Raw genomic sequence first — 21,407 nt, forward strand, 5'->3', positions numbered from 1 at the left:
TGTATGGTGATGCTGTGCTAGAAGCATGGTGAGCTGGGAGGGGTGAGCCGTGGTGTACAGGGGCTGGCCTCAGCGTGATCGAGGTATCCTGGAGCTGCACCTCCCCAGCCATGGAGTACTGCTCTGAAGCACTGATTCAGCGCATACACACTGCAGAATACTGGGGAATTTTATACCCCAACTAGTAAACAACTGGTAGCTTGCAATTGGCCACGATGGAAATATTAACTCTATGAGCCTGGAACTCTATTCTGGGTCCCTCAGAGAGCTGGTTTATACCAGCCCACCAATGAGCACCGTGTGAGACACAGAGGCAAAGGCATGCTGCCTCAGGTGGGTCCCAGCTCTGTCACTTCCTCTGGGTTCCAGGTACTCTTCTGCTCTTCAGTTTTGTGGTCCATAAAATCAGGGCAATCACACTTGCCTCACACAATTGTTGCAAGGCTTGCTAATTCAAATGTAGCACAAAAGCACTCACCATTAGCTGTTTTATTAAAGAAAAATAACAAAGTCAACTCTACCACTAAGGAAATTCATTAATTTTCAGGTCTTCCAGACTTCTTTATTCTTTCTCTTCTCTTCATGCAAATTCCCAAATAATTCATTTTAAAAAAGAAATATACGGGCTCTCCCTGGTGGAGCAACAGGTTAAAGCACAGCACTGCAAAGCTAGCTGCAGTCACTTTAGTGACATTCGATCCCGGGCCAACGGGGTGACTCACATGGCCAGCAGGCCTCTCCTAACCCGCCCGCTGCTCCCCTCAGCAGTGTACTCTGTGGATCTGCCTGTTCTGCTTCCCACTCTGTCTTTGGTGAATCCTCTCACAACCGCTGCACCTCTGGCCTGCACCCCAGTTCTGTATGCATAAATAAATCTTTTTTATAAAAAGACAGATACAATTATCTTTTTTTTTTTTGCCTGAAATATCTCACCTGCTTATTGGAGGTAACATTTATCTTCCCTACAGCATAAGCTATTGTGAGTATCCAGAAAGCTAACTTCTTTGAAAGAAACTCATATGGTGTAAAGCACAGCAGAATCATATAGCTGCTAAGGTTCATATAGCTGCTTGAATTAAAAAGAGAAGATTTCTAAATAAGTTTAGAAAACAGATCAAGGAAAACCTTAGCATGTTTGGACATTATCACTCACAATTTTAGGGTTTTATTCCCCTTAAGCCAGCAGAGTATAAAATCTTGAATAAATGCAAGGCTTTACACACATTCACTGGATTGCAAACTTCAGAGAAAATGCTCAAGGTCTAGAAAATTCACACATACGACTCCCAAGTCTTCTAGGAAAAATTCTGCTGGTTTTCTTTTTGTGTAATTTTAGTGGCTAAAAAAAATTTCATTGTTCACATTGACTATGCAAAGGTATATATTCTTCAAGAAATGCAATTTTTCTTCTAAATCATAGGAACAACTCTTAGAATACCACCAACCAGACTGTGCTCATAAAACTGTCTGCAATGGAAATGTTCTAGCAGGTGAGGACAAGGTGGTACTGGACTCTGTCAGTGAGTCATTATTTTGATCAGAGCAAGTTACTCATCTTGAAATGACTCACCTTTTACAAAAAGACAATAATAATGTCAAGCACAATCACATTTGACCAGGTTTTGGAATCCCCGTTTGGAAAACACTATAAGCACAGGGGACTGCGGATTGGGCTGGCCAGATTATATTCATTCGGGGTATCAGTGTGAAACCTACCTCCTAAAAATATATATATGTACCTGAAGTTTCAGTTGAGAAAGGTGCATTCATTCATTTTGAAATGGGTTGTTTGGGAATTTCATGGGATTTGTTACAATTTCATGTTTCAATTGAACAGCCGCAAAAAGAACCTTTGTTAACCAGTTGAAGTAGAATTTTGCTTTGTAAACAACATTCCATTGGTACATTTATGTGCACCTGTAAGGGGGCATGTACTCAGCTATTAGTGTATTGTTTATTCAACAAAATTTTTAGCACCAACTATATGTCAATCTCTACAGAACTTCATTTTTATTAACTAAAGGTCCAGACATGATAAAGTTTCTAAGCGAGTAGCGGCGGTATCATAAATAAGCACAAAGCGGAGGGACGGAAAAGAGAGTCCAGGCACTTAGCGAGGCCGGCAAAGGAGCCCTGATCCGGGCTCCCGGGCAAGGTTCACCGGCCACAATGTGCAGGGCCAGAGTGGTGGGGGTTTAAGGGCTTCTTGGGGATTTGCTCAGGTATGCGGGACATAGCTGGGCAGAAGAGGGGAGACAGCTGTTGACTGATTTTGACCCTTCTCAGTCTGGTTCTGTGCCGCTGTCTCCCCTGTCCATCAAAGATTAACACAAGATGGGGTCTCAAGATCCCCTCCCTGCTGCCTAGGCTCCCAGGAGCCCATGTGTCTCTCAGGTGCTTGTCCGTTTTATAGTTATTATATTGTTGCATGGATACAAATGGAATAAGATAAATCATCATTTTATTGGCAAAGTTGTCATCACTCCACACCCCACCTAGGTCAGTAAGTTAACATCGCCAATTATCTGGGTGATCTTGTGCCTCCTCTTCATTCATTTTTGTAGTTTTAAAAGTTTTAAAAGGAGCAGCCCATACTGTGGAAAGATGTTTTTCAACAAGGCATATTTGAAAATTATAATACTCCTAAATATTTAATTATAGTTCATACTATATTTTTGATTAAAATACCAGATAACTTCCCTGGACACCCATTTTAAACAATCTTATGTGCCTGAATCTGGACAGCAGAGTGATTTTAACACTCAGCTGCCCTATCTTATCTAATAAGTATCTGAGGAGGCTGATCAACAATAAAATAAATTTCCATCATTGTTTCAAAACAAACCAACAAATCTGAGTCAATACCTAATCAGGAAATAATGCTGGAACTTCAGGATCTCACCCAGGCTACTACCAGAGCCATCCTCCAGGGTGTGACAGATAAAAGTGGAGGCATAAGGTCAAGTTTGCCCACTTCTCTCATCAGAGGTTGAATGTCCAGCAGGGTCCGGGGGTGTAGGAGGGAGAATCTGACTGGCTTCCTCTCTGCAGTCTTCGGGGGAACATCTCTCTCCTTCTGAGATTCTGGAAGGTGTTTTCACAGCTCCCAGAGCTGGAAGTAGTTGCGCACTGAACAAGATGCAGTGGGAGGATGAGAATGGCTCTGGGGGAAGGTGGGCCTGGCAGGGAGGGGACCCACTGAACACTTTAGTCATCGTTATCACTCTATCACCCCCACGGTACTAGGGGAGCATCTGCTTGAAAATGATTTCTGCAGAGGTAAAAGACAATGCAAATGCAATAGCTGTCCATTCCCCAGGCACAAAGCTGGCATAGCAGGTTACACAATGAGCTGCTGAGGGATCCAGGGGAGAGTTTGTAGCTACCTTTCCCTAAATCCTGACACTCTGAAAACCTGATCACATAAAAATACACCCCCAAAAACTCAGCCACGAATCATACGCCACTTGCTGTAAACACAGATCCAAACACCTTACATGACAACCTCTCTCTGCTGAGGGTGCTTGTAGGTCACTCATGTTTGGCTTGATTAGGAAAGGTGCCAAATAACAAAGTGCTATTTTAACAAATGCGTACATTTCAGTCACTGCAAACAATTCAGGGAGAGTTATACCACCACCACCTGGGCCTGAAAGCCTCCCTGTGTAGCTTTTTAACTTAATGCCACATTTCCTGAACCCATCCATGCATTTCTTCATTCAACAAATACCCTGGCCATTGCCTAAATGCCTGCCACCCGTGCACTTCTCTCCATCTTGCTGGCCACTGCCTGGTGCAGGCCACCACCTGCCACCCCCCGCCCGAGTGACCACACCACTTCCACTAACACCCCTCCCTTGAAACCAGCCCACCCTTGTCAGGGAGAGCGCTTTCGAGAACACAGACCTGACTGCTGGAAACAGTTCGAAACTTCCATGGTCCTTGGAGTTAAGACCAATATCACACTAGTGGGGTCTGGCCCTTTTCCTGCTCTGGAGCTGTGTGCCTGCCCTCTGACTCGCCTTGATTCCACAGCCTCACCGGGTCAGCCTGGTTTCCCACTCCCTCCCTCTGCCTGTTCCCCTTGGCCTAGAAGGTGCTTCCTCTCCAGTGGACTGGCTGACTTAAGTCAGCAGTCCCATGCCCTGGAGAGCCTTCACGAGCCTCTCTCCGAGCCACCCCCAGCCACACACTCACCCCAGGCCCCCCTAGCGGCTCTCAGATCTCTGCTCTCAGGCCCTCTGCCGTCTCCCTACCCGGCTGCTGCGATGAATCGCATTGCGTGACTAGTGACTTAATGTTGGTTTTTCCCTCCCCACTGTCTCGACTGTTTGCCTTCCCACCTCGCCCCGGTAGTGCATCTCCACAGAAGAGACCGTTGTCATCTGCAGGACACGGTGCAAGTGCAAGGTTTTCACTCTGGAGAAGCGGGAGCAGCACTGCCAGGAGCAGGGGCTCACTGCTCTGCCTTCACAGAGGGCCCACCCCCCCTCCCAGGGCTGCCGGCAGGGAGACAAGTTTCTAGCAAGCCAGAGCTAGGAGGCCAGAGAAACACTCAAGTGCACTCCCCTCCCCATCTAGGTAGGAGAAAGGGGTGATGCTGGCTTGGGGAAGTAGGGCTGAGAATGAAGAAGTTAAATTTTATTGGTTAAGGAGCAGATGAAGGGCAAAGAAATGTGCACTGCGCTGAATCTCCTGGCTAGTTCCGGCAAGTCACACACACAGACGAGTGAAGAGTGGAGGGGTTCTTTCAGGTCTCCTCGGGGCACCGCAGCGTTAAGTTCCTGTATCGGGTCCCTGCATTGGGTAGCCCCCCTCTGCTGAGTCTGCTGGGGGGCGCCTTTCTCTTCAGGTGCAGGCTCAGTTTGGGTCACTTGTTGATAAGTTCCAGGCTCTGCTGTTTGTGAAAATAAACCTCAAGGAGAAGTTGAGATAAATTTATGTTCTAAAGTTGGAAAACCAGCTAACTCCTTAAGCTTGCTTTCTCCACCTGCACTGCTTTCTAGGTATCCCCAGTACCTCTCTACCACACAGAGGGCACTCAACAAACCTTTGTAACATGAACATTGAATGGCGAGAGTTTTTTATTATTTTCCTGGAACATCCATCAGATGTTTATCTGTTTAGTCACTAAATTTCCACCCCTCGTCTCCGGTAAGACTGAATGAAGGGGCCCCAGTTTATTAAGCAGTGTTCCCCACACAGAAGGCACGAAAGGGATATTTTGAACATATTCATTTGCATCTGTGTACTTTGGTTACTTTATTTTTTTTTATTGCATGAGTCACATAATCATGAATTCCTCACTCAGAGTCACAGGCTGGTTTTTGAGAAGTTGAAGTATAATGAAACTAATGTTACCATGAGCTCACTGGAATAGACAACAGTTAAGTTCTTGTGGCAGAGTTCAGGACACAAAAGCATCTCCAAACTTGTAAGGAAAGACCTAAACTACTGTTCGATATTAAACAATCATGTGTACTCATTCATTTCCTAACCTGCTCTTCCAAGTGCAGGACAGGCCCCCACTGCATGATGCAGTCTGTGGCTGCATCCAGGACACATGCTCCACTGGGACAACTTAGACAGGCTAATGGACCTACCGTGCAAACCTTGGGCTGTGCGAGGAAGAAGGACCCAGGGAAAACCCACACAGCCCTGGGAAAACACGCAACTCCACACACCACAGCCCCAGAAGGAATCAATGTTTTTTCTCATCAATGTTCTAATGACCTTGAACAAAACAATATTATTCTCCTTAAATCTGGATCAAGGAATTGGGCTGTCAAAGACTAAAGACCCACTAAGAAGTTGTTTGCATTGTACTGAGAAATGGGATGAATTCAGTATTTTCCGAAAACTTCCAGGATTCCTGACAGTCCTGCAGACATACATTTTTATCTAAACTACATAAATCCCAACATGGCAACTTCACCAGGCTTATGGATGTAAATCGCATTGTTCAAAGTATTGTATCGGATGACTCAGTAGAAAGCAATTTTCTGCCTTTAATTTACAGTGCTTTTTTGCTTAAAAAGAAATTAACCTGGGGACTTTTTCCCTTACATCTGAAAGTCCTAAGAGTTGTTTCCACAAAATAGAGTAACTTGGTTTCTTTCTATGGGGAGAAATACGTCCACTAATGTTCACATATAGAACACCACAGAATCCTCTTATCCATCATGACAGTAAACATTAAAGTTTGTATTCATGAAATCCACTAAGTGTGGGTACAAAACTGAGCTTCTTAAAACAATTAATGGAAGACTGACTTTCCATTAAAAAAAAAAAAATCCATGAGTCTGAAATGTTATTGTTCCTGGCAATCAATCAAAATAGAAATTGTTCCCAGTAAAGTAAAATGGATTTTTTTCCAAATCAGACTATGATTAACTGGACATTGCAGAAACAAGAGGAGCAAACACAGACAGAGCTGCCTCAAAGTACAGAGTCTAACCTGTGACAGGAAAAATGAGGAATTACAGAAGTTTGGAGGCAGGAGAGGAGATGCAGGACACATCTGTGGGGCCAGGAGCATTCTCTGGGCAGAAGTTTTGGAGCAGAATCTTGACGAGGGACTCAGACAAAGTATGGTGATGTGCAGGAGTGGGCAGGCAGGAAAAAGATGAAGAGTGTCTCACCCGGACACTCCCCTAGACTAAGCAACCCGATGTTCTTTGATGGTGGTCTGAACTTTATCTCACAAGATGAGTCCAGGTGTCTAGTTACTCTTCAAAGATAGGGCTACTTATTATTAGTCATCCAGAAATAAATTCCCGGCACTCAAAAGGCAATATCTCACAGACTACATTATGCCAAATACATGCAGTGTTACGTGCAATTTAGAAACACCATGTTCAATTCCCACAGTGTCAAAAGGATGGGAAAATTCACAGGGAAAGGGCTGGCTGAAATCCAGCACAGGCTATTCGTCTAGCCCACCCTTTGGCACAGTTAAAAACAAAAGCCAATGATGATTGAGTTTTTTATTCTTGTACAATGATGCTGTGACATAGGTTTGGCTCTCATGTATGAGTTGCCTGAAATTCTGTCATCTGGTAGTAGTACTGAGTGGATTTTAATCAGTATGTTGCAGCAAGTGAGGATGTAGGAAAACAAACCAAGGGATTGCAAAGTGAGCACTGACGACCAGCCCCTGTAAGGGGAAACATCTTAGTCAGCAGTGGCTGAGCAGCAATAGCAAACAGTTGAACCACCCAGAAGAAAAAATATGAATTGTCAGGGGAAGTTTGCTTAGAGGGAAATAAAAATTCAATGTGTATTAGTAGTTTTGCAATAGCTCATGTTGTAATACAGAAATGTGATTTCAATTGAAGGAGGAAGATAATTATAGCTTAGAAGCCAACTAGTTAATCAACACCATAATCAGAAATGAGTGACAAGCCTCGGCCCCACACCCAAGAGAAGAGGGTGAACCCAAAAGTGAGTAAAGCACATTTCCATGACAAATGTTTCAAAACACCTCCCTGAAACCAAGGGGAGGGGAGATTTTGTTACTAGTGACTATTAAATGTATATAATTTCTATATGTTTAATAAAAAAAAATTAACTTGCAGAACTGTATCTCCGGAAGTAATACTATGCCCGAAATATGCAACTAAATATAAGTAAAAATAAGTTTTTTGAATTAATACTAAAAGCTGAAGAGGCTAGAGCAAGCCTAGGGTTTTGGAAGTGATACAAGCGATGGCAGCCCGGACGGCAATGGGAGTGACTTTGTCTTCTCTAAGGACAAAGGAACTGGCTAAGGAAAAAAAAAAAAAAAGGTTCAGAAGGGTTAAACAACTCTCTTAAAATATCCAACAGACTGCAGAAGAGTTTGCAGTATGCAGAAGGCAAGCTGTGGGCCGTGTGGCAGATTTCAGTTCAATATGAAGTCTATTTTTTTAGCAAAGAGAGCTGTTCCAATGTGGGATGCTTTGTGAAGAACTGAGCTATCCACCCCTTGAAATATGCAAGTAGAGAGTGAAAATATTCACTAAGGCATCCTGCTGACTGCCTCTCAGTGTGAGAGACAAGAAGGAACTAATACTTGTGAGTACTGACTAACTGCAAGCACTTTGCATATGTTATCTAAATTAGTGATATCAAGCTCATGAATCGGATAGCATTTTTCATAGGAGGCGGGTATGGCTTAGAGAGGTTAAGAAACTGACTCCACACCCACCAAGGGACAGACCTAGTATTTAAAATCTGGTAATGACCTCCGAGTTCCCTTGCAAATTCTGTCCTGGTTGACAACACCACAATGTGTTAGTGGTCTAGAAATTCCACTCTAATGCAGTCTATCAATTTATCTAGTATGATATTCTTTCTGGCAGAACATCTAGAGACTTCTAGACAAAGCCCAAGCTCAAAGGATAATCCTTTAGGTTCTTTCCAGCTTAATTCTATGATTTTGATGACTGGAATCTCTAATAACCCACCTAAACTAGACTACTCAGGGTTTCAGCTCACGTGAATCCAACCTAGGCAAGTTCAATCTGACTTCCCAGCTGTATGTTGTGAGAGGAGTCTACAGTCAGCCTAGGTTCAGCAGGAGAGTCAGTATCCATTACTCATGTCTGCCCTGAGAGCAGGAGAGGAGGGCGGTGGCAGGAATGCTTTATTTATAACATCTAAACTACACATTTCCTAAAAATGTTTTCCTATTTTTCATCATCACTGCTGGGCAGATACAAACTCCATTTTAATTTAATAGCTAACTGTTGAAAGTAAGGCTTAACTGCAATTATTCCTAACATCCCTACTAGAGTTGGGGAAGATATCACGAGGCAGACAGCAGGCTGTCTGCAGAACTGTTTTTGGTTGTTGTTTTGTTTTAATATACAGCAGAATTCTTTTGGAAAGCTTACCTTAATTTAGAAGTTTCTCCTCTCAGCACCTCGTCCAGAAACTGGACCTCACCTTTCCCCAAAACATGACCTAGCAATCGATGGCACCGTGACAGTGACCATAGACAGACAATACCAATGCAGATGAGAAAAAGTTAATTAATTAGCAAGAGGGCATATTTCTCCCAGGAGCTGAGCCCTCTTTCAGGATGACTCACCTTTCCCACTCTGGTACACTTGGGAGAATCAAGAATCATAGAGATACTGCATAAGCACAGAACTTGAGCAGAGGTCAATGGCTAAACCCAGAGACAGTCCTCCAGAGCCTGGTGAGGCCAGGTGAAACATCTCCACCCTAACTAGCAAGCCCCTTCCAGTGTCTGGATTGTCCATATGCCCAGATCAGCTTCTGGCTCCCTCTGATGAAGAGAAAGGCAGCTTCCCTGAATCCCTCTCCTACTATTCTCTGCTCACCCCACTCCTAACACAGCATATGACCACAGGAGAGAGGGTATATTATGGTTTTTATCAGTTCGGTGACAAAGACAATCCATTTCCTTTTCTCCCAAGTTCATGAAGATTGTTCACATCCACATTCACAGCCATAACTACGTGTCGAGTATCGGGGGCAAGGCTCACACATGTAAGAATGGTGTCATCTTTAAAGAACAAAGGAGAACACAGGCCTTCCAGGCTCCCCATGAGAACCTCAGGAACGCCTCTAAAGCAGAGGGCACTTTCCAGTCACTTTGTAAATGACACCACCTGTCTGTTTTTTTAATCGATTCCTATGACGAAGCTTAGAGTCACCGTCCAACAGCTGGTTCCCTACACCACTAGTCTGCACTACACCTTGGAACACTATTATTTATGATTCCTCCTCCCTTCCAGGTACTTTGCCACCTCCCATCTTGGGTCCCCAGTGTTCTCCTTTCCTTTGTTCCCCTACAATTGTTCCAACAGTTCTATTTGCTTCTGTTGTCAAGCACCTTCTACACCCAACAATCTTATCTCCACCCTACAAACCCCACCCTGTTCCCTCCTCACCATCCTTTTGTCTTGTCCGCCCACTCAGAATGCTGCAGAAATGCAAGGCAGATTTTTCAGGCCAGCTCCTTCCTCCCCTTCCCTGGTGACAAGTGGTCTGATGTGTGTGCCCTAAATTACCCAGAAAATAAGCTTTGTCTTTTAACTCTCAAAAAAATACAAAAATACAAAAAAACTTGGAGCAATATCATGGACATTTTTTTCTAACTTTCATTCTCCCTGCTCTCTCCCCAGAATTTGAAACTCAAGACCTGGAAGCATCTCTTAGAGGTTCTGGAAACTCCCTCTGGGAACGTATCCATGCTTCTTCGGTCATGACTTCCTGAGGCTTTCCCGGCCTCCCATTTGCTGCCTTGACCCCTTTTCCTCTGCACTAAGTATAGCATTAAAGATTTGCTCACCAGTCTTAACCTCGTGATCATCTCACTTTAAAAACTCCATGATCTCAAGACAATCCCCAGCCTAAGTTCCCTCCTAAGTTCTCCCATCGATTTCTTTTTTACACAAAATGAACATTTTACTTTAATTTGTGCAGCTCCTGTCAAGATGATCCACAAACTAGAAACACAGAGTATTTTAGTTAGTTGCTTTGAGAAAACACCCCGCCTAGCACGTATGTGATCTTTGCAGACCCCAACACTAACCGAGTTTAAAGTGATCGTGCAGCCTAGTGCTGCTCAGCACCTGCGAATGGTCTGTCTACAGCCCATCTTCAACCTCTGCTCTTGGTGTTTCCTTGAAACGTCTCCTGATCCCTTTTTCTTTGAGCATTACCTGTCAAACTCTTAATTCTCCTTAAATGTGACAGTGCCTAAGGTTCTAGCCTTTATCATCCCTACCTATTCTCCGGGAAGTCTCACTAGGTGTCATGGCTACTCTGAGCCACAAATTCCAACTCCAAAGCCACCTAGCAACTGCCTATGAACCATCTACACCTGGGTGTAGACAGTGCCTCACCCCACACCCCCATCCTGAGCGCATCATCGCCCTTATCCAGGCTGCTCCTCCTTTACATGTCCCTACCAGTGAGTGGCAGTCCCCAAAGTGCAAAGTGGAAACCACCTGTCATTTTGGGTTCCCTCCCGCCCTTTCATCAGCCTGTGATTGTCAAGAGTAAAACACCACCACTTCTCTCTTCTGTCTCCTATCACCATCTCGCAGTTCTTCCCTGGAAGTTTTGCTGTCTCTTCTCCTTCCTCCCAAGTCTTGCAACTCCTACTATCTTATCTACCTGCCTCTGGTTTCCCTCCAGTCCATAGAGTACAGTGCCAAGAGCGTTATCGTTTTTCAAATTAAGATCAGTTCACCCCATTTGGGAGTGTTCAGTGGTCCGCCCCTGACTATGGGACCACATCCAAATTCTTTACGTAGTTTTAAAGGCTCTCTGCCACCTGGCCCCAGTCTTTTTCCAGTCTCACCTCTTGGCTCTCACTCCCTCATAAACCTCTTGTGCCAGCCAGGTTCCTTCACTACACCACACGTGTTTACATCTCCTCTAACATGCTCGTCACCCCTCTGCCTGGAACTCTTCCCCACACAATGACTTCCCCCTTGTTTTTCAAGATATCATTTAAATGGCCTCTCCCTAACTCCTCCAGACACTGTTTGGTTTCTTGGTTCTTGGTTTGCCTATAAAGCTGTCTCTATTTTTAATTATCTATGGCTTATCTCTACCCTTCACCACCCAAGGACCACATCTTACTTATCTTTACTCCTCAGGACTTCATAAAATTTCTGGCATGTAATATGTAGTCTGTGAGTGATTAGTGCACATAAATGGGAGCATCAAAGTCAAGGCACTCCCGCTCCCCACCAGAAGGTAAGGGGAAGCGTTTAGAGACCAAAAGACCCCTTTTCACCCTTTTTCCTGATTCAGCTCATCTGAGGGTCCAGTGCATTCACTGGAAGAATACAGAACAGGCCCTTCTCTAGACTTTGTATCACCACAGTGCCAAAAACTCCACTGGGATAGCAGGTGGCTTTGGTGACTACCTCTCTCCATCTCTGCCCACCATGTCAGTAAGTAACACCTTAGATGCAATGAGGTGTTCATCCTCCTAAGACCTTTCCCACAGCAGGCTGCAGAAGCAAAGAGGAAAATGTATGGAACAGAGCCCATGGGGGGGGGGGGGGGGTCAAACTAAATTGGGGTGTGGCTTTGTGGTACCAGGGAGCAACTTCAGAGCACAGGGTAACTGGGGGGTGGGAGGGGCACGCTGCAGAGAGGAAGGCCATGTTAAACAATAGGGGAATAGTAAATGTAAACAAATTTGGATAACCAAATTTGGAATGGTTCCTTTATGTTATAAATTAAAGTGCAGGAGCGGCAAGAGAATTCACCAGAAACAGAGTGGGGAGCAGAACAGGAAGATGGACAAAGTACATTGCCAAGAGGAGCAGTGGGCAAGACAGGAGAGGTCTGCTGTGCCATGTGGGTCACCTCCAGGGTGGGGATCAAACTCACACTGAAGCAGCCACAGCTTGGCTTAGCTTCTCAGTGTGGCACTCCCACCCGCTGCACCACCAGGCAGGGCCATGCATTGCAATGTGTAACGATAATCTCTTCACTTTCATTTTCCATTCCTTCAGAGAAAATCCTGGGGCTCTCCTTTGACAGAAACAGAGAGTTACTACTGTGCTCAACTTTCACAAGTGCTAGACATGATCCCCAATCTGGATGTTCAAGTTAACAAATCAGGGCTCGAGTAGAGAACCAGAATGTTGAATAGAACAACTCTGCAGTGTGAAGATGACTGAGATAAACTGATGAAAGCAGACTCTGGTAGGCAACAAAATAAATACTTGATTTAAAACACAGCCTTAAAATGATGGTGTACACTTAACTTGGGTCAGGTAGCACCTGCCATAAACCAATCTAGCATTATGACTGACCCCCCCTCCCAAACCCAACTAAATCCATTACCCTCAAAACATACATGTCACAAGGTCTTTTCAGAACAACTTTGAAAATAACATTTCTAAATCAATTTTTTTAAAGGGATGTTCATCATTCCTTACCTTAAAATTTTCACTTAGTTCATTGATGACGAAAGGTAAGCCTATCCTAAAACAGGCCTGTGGTTATAAAAAGTTCCCATCCTCACTACTATAACTTACATTTCTGGGACAGCCTTGGAAGCTGCCAAGCAAAGCTTAATTAAATATTTGGCAGTGAAAAGTAGTGAGTAAGAATGTGGGATTTAGAGCAGACAGACGTGGATTCAATGTTGGCTCAGTTATTAATTTATTACCCTGTACTTGATAAATAACCACTCTAAAATTTCTGTTTCCTCCTTTTTATAAAAAGTCAATAGTACCTGTCTATCTTAGGGTTGTTACGTGGGCTGTACAAGAAAAAGTACATAAATCCCTTAACACAGTGTGCACCCAGTAAGTGTCAGCTAAATGTGAGTGGTGAAAGAAGACAGAGTGCTTGTTACTCTCAGTTTTTTTGTCCCCACAGTGACTTGATGGCTCCCAGACATCCAGTGCGTACTGGAGAATCCTTGACCTTGGAGAGATTGCTTTTGGCGGGGAGAGGGGGAAACCCTGTCTACTAGGTCATATTTAAATTGTAGCATTTGTCAAGAGAAAAATAACATACATTTTCTTTCCACAAATATCCATTCATTTATAATCTAAGGAAGAAATTTTAGTCTAGAAAGGACGAGAACATGTTCATCTAAATTCTACATTTTAGGTAATATTATCAATTTGGCAAATATTTGTGAGACACAAAAAAAGGTGTCTTTTTAGCTCTTGGATTACAAAAGTTGGGAAATTCCAAATAAACATCGTTTCCTGCTGCATAGTTTACTACTGCATTAATTCAAACATATACCACATGTTCAGGATTTACAGTAAAAACCTGATGAAAAGCAGATAATCTGCATGGTATGTGTTAACTCCCTCTGGAAAAGTCAGCATTATGAAAGGATTAACTGCAATGATGCATCGCGGCTAATTGTTCTGGTTTTCTTATTTTAATAACCGGCCTGGAGTTGAAGGGTGATCCTGCCAAAGAGGTAGGAGGGACCCCCAGAGAGCTGGGGCACATCCAGCCTGGCACTGACTAGAGCTACCGGCCCGAACTCTTCAAGAGCAGGAGCCCTCGTCTCAATTACTTTCTTTACAAATTAGTCTGGGGTTTGCCTCTGTTTGGCTGCCTGGGTATGTGCAGGGCGAGCTGCAAATGTCATGATGATTAAAAGTTTGTCCAAGCTGAGAAGGAAAATGAAATCTCTTGCATTCCTGGTAATTCTCAAATCACAAGACTAGGAAATACAGTTTCGGGTTGCTTTGGGAGATTTTTCTGAAGGTCAATGTATGTGTCCAAATCCCAGCTGAGCTCTTTTACTGAACAATTTGGAGAAGCTACTTAGTTGTTTGGTTAATAGCTATGTCATCAGTGGCTGTCAGGATTTGAGGAAATGAAAATGCAGGTCAAGTGCTTAGCACAGACCCTAAAGTACAGAAAAGTCTCAAGATGTTCTAAAAGTTCTAATTATCTGAGGACTGATTATCTGAGGACATATTTATCCAGGGGGTTTAACCCAAGAAATGAAATGTTCTTTGGACATTATCAATCTTTAGCCTTGTGGAGGGAGGCTACAGAATGGTTATATTAAAGTTTCTCCATTGCTATTGTTTGTCTCATCTAAATAGTAATTTAAATTTATTTGTTAACATTCCCCATGAACAAAATATAACAGTGATTTGAACAAAAATTATTCTCAACTTGTTAGAAAACTGACAAGTTGTTTGATCTTTTAAAGTCAAGTTTTCAAAATCTCTAATAACAATGAAAGGTTGACTTCATAAGACATTTTTGTTTAAATCTATACCCTTTGCAAATATTAAGATCATGAATGGGGGATCAGAGCCTAAATTATGTACTTTAACCACAATATGCATAACTTCTAATCAAAAATTTTCTCTAATATTTTTAGATATGCCCAGACTCCTGGATGAGGTGACCAGTGGTTAAGGTGATAGAATGTTAACATAACCTATTAATAGTTTTTTCCTCTCTCATGACCAGCCATCTTTAAAATGATCAGTTTTGATTAAAAAAACATAAGTGTACCTAAAGGAATTTTCTTGCACCTATGAGTAGGGGTGAAATGGCCACTGAATTTTTGGCAAAGTCCAGTTTCCACATTTTATGTTTGGAGTCTATAGAGGTGGGTAGTTGGGTGGGTGGTTAATTGGTTGGTTAGTGCTTTTAATTTTACTACTTTTTGTGGGGATGTTAGATTTCATATCTGTTAAGTTTTCCTGTTAATCTAGGTAATTCATAGTGATCTTTCACAGAAAGAAACTCCATCAAAAGGAAGACCTTGAGGATATACTAAAGAAACTTAAAACCTAAGCCATGCTACATGTAATCCTTAAATTACACTATAGTCATAGTCTAGCTGGCCAGAAAGCCAATTCTAACAGCCAATTCATGTAAGAAAAAATACAAATTTTAGCAGCTTATTAGTATCAAGATTACCTCAACAGTGGAGGCAAGACCAAAGAAGGGAGCTTTAATAAAAAGGAAAAGGTGAGGGTCCAAATGTCTTAACATACAGCATGTATATGTTGTGGAATACTACTCAGTCATAAAAATGACTGCTCAGCCATAAAAAGTTTTCAGCAATACAGATTGAAGGGACTACCTAAGTGAAATAAGTGAGGAAGAGAAAGATAAATATCATGTGTTTTTCCAGAACTAGGATTAAATTCATTTTACTGAAGACGAACAGGTCTTAAAGTGGGATAAAGTATAGAGACTTTGCCAAGATTAAAGAGAAAAAGTTGCTTAAAACTAAAGGAAAACACATTTTGGGATCGTGGACTATTATTGTTATCATATATATTTTAACAGCTATTATCCATATTTTATAAGCAGAAAGGCTGCACACCTTGCCCAAGGTCATAGAAATGTTTTATGAGGAGAAAATGTGCCTGCTGCACTCTATCACCCTCAACCTGAGGGTGGACAGACAGCAGAGGTCAAGGTGACTGGAAAGACTCAATCTGCTCACGAGAGAAAGCCACTGTGGGTGCTTCGTATGTTGATGAAGTGATGACAATGCTTTCTCAAAAACATTCATCTTGGCAGCAGCAAACAGATCTTAAGTGATACCACGCTGAGCCAAGAAAATCAACTCCGAAGCTGGTGATGTAAGCCTTGAGAGAGGGGGTGAAAGCATGCCTGAGGGTAGTTACTGTGGTACTGGACAAAAAAAAAAAACAAGAAAAAAAATCATAAGGCAAAAGAAAATGTGGCAAAAATGGTAACTTGGTGGATACAGGAGATTAAAAAAAAAAGAAGGTAAAAATGAAAGCAAATAATATTCCGAGAAAAATAGATGACACCAGTTTTCACAAAATGAAAAAGAATCTGCTAGTCTTCTGCCTATTTCTCCTCACTGGTCATAGTCCAGCTTCAACCTTGTCCTTTCCTTCCCTCATCTTTGCTAGTCTTGTGGGTGAGATTGTGGCATAGACTGAGGGAGAGATCACAGTAATAATAACCACTAAACACCATCAAGCACTCCTATATGCCTGGCACTGTCCTATGTGGTTAATATTTATTAACTCATTTCACTCCCACTACAATTTATACCTAAGTAAAGTGACTACTCTTGCTTTGCAGATGAGGAAACTGAGACAAAGTCGAGGCACAAGCAGTCTGGACCCAGAGCCCACCCATTCCACCCTGTTGCTTCAATACACTGAGGAGTTTTGGAGATTTTATGGCTTCCACTCTGAAGGCCCAGACATTTCATAAGAATTGTGTAATATGGGAGTGTCTACAGATGTCAAGTCCTGGCTTCTAGAAGTTTTCTAATGAGAAGACCTGGGCTTTATCAATACTTGACTTGTCTTAGTTACTCAGAAAGTGCCATTCTATCCAACAGTGGTTCGACTTTCCAGCTGGGATTTGCTCCATTGGCAATAACCAGAAAGGCACATCAGCAATTTGCATAAAGCCTCAGAACATTCAAGTGAAAAAATAAAAGCCGAACACTCAAATTTTACGTGATCAACAACAGAAAATTCTAAACATTTAGCTCATCAGCCTTGCCACCTTGAGACATAACCTGCATTACCAGAACTGTCTATTTTCAATGACCTGACTTCTTACTATATTTCAACTACTCAGTCAGAGAAAGAAATGTGCAGATAGAATTTCCAATGAGGAACTTCGTATCTATTAAATTCAACAGGGAATTTTATTTGAAACAAAATGAGGGAGAAATAGGAAAATTTAAAACCCAACCGTGAGATAAACCAAGCTGGCACTACAGCTGGGTCAACAACATGGTTCACGTGTCCCAGCCAAATTAGCCATGGGAATAGGACCTGTCCTCATCCCAACCATGACACAAAGCCCAGACACAATTACAGAAGAAATTTATAAACTACAAGAAAATAAAAAGCCAACAAGAAAGCAGACTGGGCAGCCACTATCGAGCTCCTTCACCACTCTCTGCCCTCTAGAGGGACACCAGTGGGTCCTAATGGCCACGCCACATTTTCAACTCCCTTTCCCTTGGGCCCTTCTCTAGTGATCACCCCCACCTTATTCTTTGGGTGCCCCCCTCCCCTCAAATTTCCATGATCCTTTCCCCTCCATTAAGTGCCCTCCTTCTCAGTTTTATTCCCTATTACTCTTCCCAGCCCCAGAAGTAGCTTAGACATTCTGCTCACTGCTCTCTAAATTTCTTCCCTTAGTGATTCCAACTATCCTGCTGCTTTAATTTTCCTCTTAAAAAGTGATAAACCTATGACTCTGGTGGCATTGCTTCAAATTCATTTGTCTTAAACCAAACTCATCTCCCAAAAGCTGACTTCACTGTTCTCTCATTTTGAGCATGCACGCATGCGCGCACATGCACACAAGCACGCACATCCTCTCTCTCTCTGTTCAAAGCACTCTCTGCACTCCTGTAAGCCCCTGTCCACATTTCAAATGTAGCCCAGATTACCCTGTATTATTATCCCTGATTCATGTTTGTCTCCCCAAAAAGACTATAGCCCCTTGACAGGCGTGAAGCATAAAAATCACCTTGAAATGCCCACAAGTTCTATCACAGATGCTCAGTAAAATCTGTTTAAAAATTAATAAATGTGGATAATCTGTTCCAGACAAACTGACCCATTTAGTCGCTACCTGCTTGGCCTGTTCAGTCCTCAACCCTTTCCAGAACAGCCCTTGCTGCGGCCCACATGGAAAGCCCTGCCCGTGCTTCGTGAGCTTCAGTTTAACGCCCCTGTACCACAGGACTTTGTCAGTAGCCTCGTTCAACAGCGGCCCCTCCTGAGACTCTCGCTCATCAGTCTCCAGAGGCAGTCCAGGGCCATGAGTGCAGAACCACCTTTTACCCTATACTGGCAGGATTCAGAACCTGGCTGGAGCAGAAACTGGCTGTGTTAGTCTGGGAAAACCCATATTTTGTAAAGTTTTTTTTTTCCACCTATTATATAAAGCAAATAATACCTATTGCTGGGGGGGGGGATGAGAGAGAGGAGGGGGATGTTAGGGAGAGTAAACCATCTAGAACATAGTAGATCTTGAGGAAGTGTGCCAACTCCTCCCCAGCCTGCTCCATCCCACCTCCTTTAGCATCTAGGGAGAGTTTATGTTGGAATGTATCGTTATGTCTCAAGTAGGCTGTAATGTAAAATCGTCAAGGAAAACAGCTGAATTTCATGAATCTTTCTATCTTGGAAACACCTATCACCTTTCACAGAGACAGAAACAATGAAATTAGTTGCTGTATATTATGGCAATTGTGTAAATGGTGCCCAGACTACATGTGACAATTTTCGTTTTCATCCAGTGTAGCTACGGAATGTTTAAGCGGCACCTCTGTAATTTGATTCATGCCAAAAAGCTGATTTTCATGAATGATAGTGCAAATATAAACAAATCCATTTCTAGAGTATGCAAGTTAAATTTGTCTTCAATTATACTATTCAAGGCAGCTTGAATTAAATATCATAATCAATATTCAAAGAAGTTCAGTACATGATGTGTTCCCGTGTATTTTCATGCAGAGGTTTTCTTCCACATGATTCTTCAAGTTCATATAATCATAACAACTCTCTTCACACCACTTGTTACTAATTGAAGCTAGATTGAGATTTTTATATTTTCCCATGAGCAGAAAAAGTTAAAGGCTAATATTAAAGCAAAACTGGTAAAATCAAAATCCCAAATTTGTGATAATTATGGGTAAAAATCTATTAAAATTGCTCTTTGCCTGAAACACTTTCTTTCCGTATTGCTTTCATTAATACCAAGGCTGCGACATCCTCTCTGAACTTACTGAATTTTTTTTCTCTCCTGATTCACCACAGCCTTCCTTCACTGCCTGTTATCTTTGCCAAGGATCAATTCCCATGGCTCACCCATTTCATTTTTTCTTTTATCTGCTGCCCCACTTGCATGTACTGACAAGCTGGAGGAGCTGCAGTGTGTTGGATAGTAACCTCCACTCTAACAACTAATTCTTCATTAATCCTCTCCATCACATTCTCTTTTCCTGCAGAAACTCTTCTACAATTTTCATAAACTGGGAGGTATGGATATAAACTTTACTTGAAAAAGCAATTAGTAACAGCAGAGTGTCCTACCTTTTCAATAATTTCATACTTCCAAGGAATTTTTCTTTTGCTTTCCCATGTGGAAAAGGTTATGGGATGAAATAAAGGCATTCTATTCTATCAGAGCAAATCCGCCACAGCAGAGAACATACACTGCCATGGCAAGAAAGTCAAAACCCAGGTGTCAAAAGACCAAGTTTTTAATCCAACTACCAGGCACAATCATAAACCCTCTCAACTTTAACTTTCTCTCCTATAAACTGAAATAATAACCACTATCCCAATCCCAGGAACTTGTTTCAGAGATTATCATGACAGCAAAAATTGCACTATATGACTGTATAATAAAGTGAATATACAGAGACAGGATAAATATGTAAATATATTTTTAACAAAAGCAATGTCATTGTCTATGGGTAGATGCAAAATAATTTTATATCATGTATTAAAGTTCCAATTAAGAACTTTCCTAGATAGACTGTAGTACCAAATTCTGATAAACATAATCTAGTTGGACACACATTCACAATTTAGTTCCTACTTTTTGGAGCAAGTACCACTTTCTAACATGGATTTATATTCTTACAAGAAAAGTTTTACTCACAATCATACCACAACTAAATTCTCCCTTTTCAATCAAGCAAACCCTGTAAAAAAAAAAAATTGTAATGGAGGTTAGTTCTTATCTTGTGCTATAAATTTCTCCATAATTATTTTCATAAATTTCACTACAATAAGTATAACTTATCAAATTTATAGTAAGTTTAAAAATGAAAAAGTATACCAGGGTAGTTTTATGATTTTAGATTTTTTAATGTTAAAAGCACAATTAAATTAAAAAATTCCTAAGTCATTACTCACTTCCAGTTTCCTGGGCAATGTATCCTTATACTTTCATTTTTCATGTTTTCATAAATTTCTTCATATTTTCATCTTTCATATTTTCAGAGATGAAAATATTCCTTGTAAACACACACATCCTAAATTGTGCTTTTATGGCTTTAACATTTTGTGTGTGAAGCTTCTGAACATTAATTAAACTACTTAGCATATGCTTATAATTTTTTCTTTCTGTTTGCTTTCATTTTCTATGACACCCTATTTTGGTATGGCTCTCAGAGACTATGGTTAAGTGTTGTTCCAACTAATTAAAACTGGTTAAAGTGTGAATTTCAAAGAGATATTAACTATAATTTTGCAGTTAAAATTCTTTTTCCAAACTTTGCAAACTTTCCATCAAATATAGACTGGTGCCGAAAAATAGATTTTAACAGTTGCCCAATATTCTCCAATCAGTGAAAAAGCAAACTGGAGCATATGCTCATCTGAACTACACCCCTTTTCAATTTCAACATAGCAAAAATCCTGTTTGTTCCCAAGTCAAATTCAAAACTCTACCTATTGGGTTTGGTTATTACTGAAGGTAATTTATGCAATCATAAGCCAAAGATGCTAAATTGGCAAAAAGAAACCAAGCAAGTAAGCAAACTCTGACAATGTGGGACACTCCCTCTCAGTATATAAGGGCCTGCCACTGTCCGTGGTAGCAGGTGCTCCCAAAGCGAGTTTAACAATGTCTACTCGTTACAGCTCGAGCAGGCAATTCTCTTCCTCCCGAAGTGGAGGTGGAGGTGGAGGAGGATCATGCAGAATTTCAAGCAGCAAAGGCTCCCTCGGTGGAGGATTTAGCTCCGGAGGGTGTGGTGGAGGTTCCTTTAGCCGTGGGAGCTCGAGTGGAGGCTGCTTTGGGGGTGGCTCATCTGGTAGCTTTGGTGGAGGAATGGGAGGTTTGGGCGGAGGCAGCTTTGGTGGAGTTTATGGAGCCAGCAGCTGTGGTGGTGGGGGCTATGGAGGAGGCAGCTTTGGAGGGGGCAGCTTTGGAGGGGGCAGCTTTGGAGGGGG

The 21,407-nt window shown here is 42.1% G+C and overlaps 1 protein-coding gene across 1 annotated transcript in view; it reads left to right on the top strand.

The window, feature by feature from the left end:
• The first annotated feature begins 21,076 nt into the window (after positions 1–21,076).
• Positions 21,077–21,407, top strand: part of KRT10 (keratin 10, type I) — a 4,326-nt gene continuing 3,995 nt past the window's right edge. Inside the window, exon 1 of the mRNA XM_004684970.2 lies at positions 21,077–21,343. Coding sequence (XP_004685027.2) covers positions 21,079–21,343 — 265 coding nt within the window. The 5' untranslated portion in view covers positions 21,077–21,078. The remainder of the gene's footprint in view (positions 21,344–21,407) is intronic.

This window comes from Condylura cristata, unplaced genomic scaffold (genome assembly GCF_000260355.1).
Source record: "Condylura cristata isolate star-nosed mole 26May11 unplaced genomic scaffold, ConCri1.0 scaffold00017, whole genome shotgun sequence".
NCBI classification, from domain to species: Eukaryota; Metazoa; Chordata; class Mammalia; order Eulipotyphla; family Talpidae; genus Condylura; species Condylura cristata.